The sequence below is a fragment of the Chlamydomonas reinhardtii genome, chromosome 12, assembly GCF_000002595.2.
Source record: "Chlamydomonas reinhardtii strain CC-503 cw92 mt+ chromosome 12, whole genome shotgun sequence".
In the NCBI taxonomy this organism is placed as follows: domain Eukaryota; kingdom Viridiplantae; phylum Chlorophyta; class Chlorophyceae; order Chlamydomonadales; family Chlamydomonadaceae; genus Chlamydomonas; species Chlamydomonas reinhardtii.
In genome coordinates this window covers 4,994,950-4,997,045 of record NC_057015.1, presented here as the reverse complement: position 1 = coordinate 4,997,045, position 2,096 = coordinate 4,994,950, and the positions used below count along the sequence as shown (strand labels likewise).

The 2,096-nt window shown below is 57.6% G+C and overlaps 2 protein-coding genes across 2 annotated transcripts in view; both read left to right on the top strand.

Moving 5' to 3' along the window:
* Positions 1-681, top strand: part of CHLRE_12g526111v5 (uncharacterized protein) — a 5,116-nt gene extending 4,435 nt beyond the window's left edge. Inside the window, exon 4 of the mRNA XM_043068475.1 lies at positions 452-681. Within this exon, the coding sequence (XP_042918567.1) occupies positions 452-589 (138 nt within the window). The 3' untranslated portion in view covers positions 590-681. The remainder of the gene's footprint in view (positions 1-451) is intronic.
* A 54-nt stretch (positions 682-735) lies between these two features.
* Positions 736-2,096, top strand: part of CHLRE_12g526091v5 (uncharacterized protein) — a 2,296-nt gene continuing 935 nt past the window's right edge. The window contains exons 1-3 of the mRNA XM_043068474.1: positions 736-1,385; positions 1,592-1,826; positions 2,034-2,083. Coding sequence (XP_042918566.1) covers positions 1,777-1,826; positions 2,034-2,083 — 100 coding nt within the window. The 5' untranslated portion in view covers positions 736-1,385; positions 1,592-1,776. The remainder of the gene's footprint in view (positions 1,386-1,591; positions 1,827-2,033; positions 2,084-2,096) is intronic.

Sequence of the window (2,096 nt, the reverse complement as noted above, 5' to 3'; positions counted from 1 at the left end):
AGACCACCCCGCCCCGCTGCCCGACGCCCGCGGATGCCCGCCCACGGTCCGTACGCAACGGCTGCCACTCCATCAATAGGTCAGATATGTTGAAGGTATTGACAAACACCGCATGTGTGTGTGTGTGTGTGTGTGTGTGTGTGTGTGTGTGTGTGTGTGTGTGTGTGTGTGTGTGTGTGTGTGTGTGTGCGTGCGTGTGTGTGCGCGTGTGTGTGTGTGTGTAGAAAGAGAGAGGGGAGATGTCTCGTAATCACTGCGGAGTGCGAGACATGTGTCCGATACTGGGCGTGCGCCAGTCATGCAATAAAACTGCCAACCACACAGCATGACCAACCGGGTTTCCATCGTTCCATCAGGACGCGAGACGGCTGCAAGCCGCCCTCGCAAAGCTTTGCCTGGTTCCAGCCCAACCCACACCCCACTGCACAAGGTGGTCATTCTCCCTACGCAGCCCTGCGCGCCCTATACCTATTACGGTACCTCGCTTACCGCAGATTTGAGCCTTCTTACCAGCGCCTCCGACCATGTGCCGCACTTCCTCACCGCCGACCAGGCCACGAGCGACGCCACAAACGTGACGGTCTGCTAGACTCTGCACACGCGGCCCCAAGCCCTCCCCCTAATCCCTTCTGCGCAGCCCGCGGCATGTCCCTCCACACAACTGGTATCCCCACCGAGCCCCAGCCCTAGCGTTCGCCGTATGCCCCACACCTGACCCAACATGCCCAACACCCTGGCTCTCCCCCAACTCCATAAACACAAAGTCACGACGGCGAGACAGCTGACTTTCACTATCGCAAGGCTGTTCCCATGATATCTTAGAGACGTTTATTTCTCGCAGGGAACGAGCACGAAGCGATCCGGGCCAAAGTCGTTTCGGCGAAGTAGCGCATTGGTTAACGGTAGTGCCATCTAACTGCGTCTACAAGTAGACTAGCAGATATATCATGCTTTTAAATTTTGCCCTTGGTCTTCGCTGCAGCACGTGTAGGTTCATCAGTTCATCAGTTCAGCGACGTCAAGCTGAACCATGGCAGATATGATATTCAAGTACCCAACTATGATTAGCTGTGGGGGCTATTTCCAGAACTTGACCACCAAAATCCTCGACGTGAGCCTCCACCAGTTCGGGCTGCATAACTGACTTGTTTACCCTGTTACCCCTATTATATATATCCACACATATAGATCGCTCAAATGAACGTCAAAAAGAACATTATCGCCCTTGTCACCGGCACCGTCGTCGGTGCGCTCGCTCGGCGACGAACCGCTATCTGGCGTATGCTTTACAGGAAGTTGCAGCTTCCTGTAAGCTCCAAGCAAGCGCCGACAAGGCAAAAAGCCGTCCTGCGAGTGCTTTATCGTTGCCTTCCGACGCGACTGCGGTAAGCGCGCAGATTATTGCTGCTCCCGAAGACCGTGGCCGAAGTGTGCACCAGGACATGATGTTCACGCCTCGCCCAAAGTCATGTTTGTCTTTGACCGTCAAGCGGTTTCAGTCGGTTGCCGCACGCGGCACCCCTCCCTTCCTGCTCCTTCCTCCCCGCCACTCCCCCCGCACTCATTCCCTCATTCCGCTTGCCACCAACAGGAATTTACGCGCAATGATCTGCAGCTGATCACGGCCGACGCGACGCCTCACGCCGCCTCCACAAGCGGCGGTACCGCCAGCCCGAGCGCTGGCGATAGATGCCACAAGCGCCCGCAGCACCGTCAGCAGCATCAGTGCCATTGGCTCGGCCAGCTCGGCAACCCCTGCAGCCGCCAGCTCGCTGCATGCTTCGGCTTCTGAGCACACACTGCCCATGCATACGAACCCGCTTCAGGTGAGACCTGTGTGTACGGGATGAAAGCGGCCGAGCAGTCACGGGGTCGCTGACCCACCTACCGGTACCCGCAACGCCCACAGACCCATTGCCCTGTGCCGCGCCCCTTATGATTGCCATTATTCCGCTCACCACCTTTCCTCAAAATGGTCGGGAACACCTCTCCAGTATCTTACTTGCTCACCTTGTCCTCCTTCCCTCTCCTAGCATGCAGGTCGCCGCCGCGCTGGCCCCCAAGCTGGAGTCCAGCTCGGACCGCTCCGACGTATG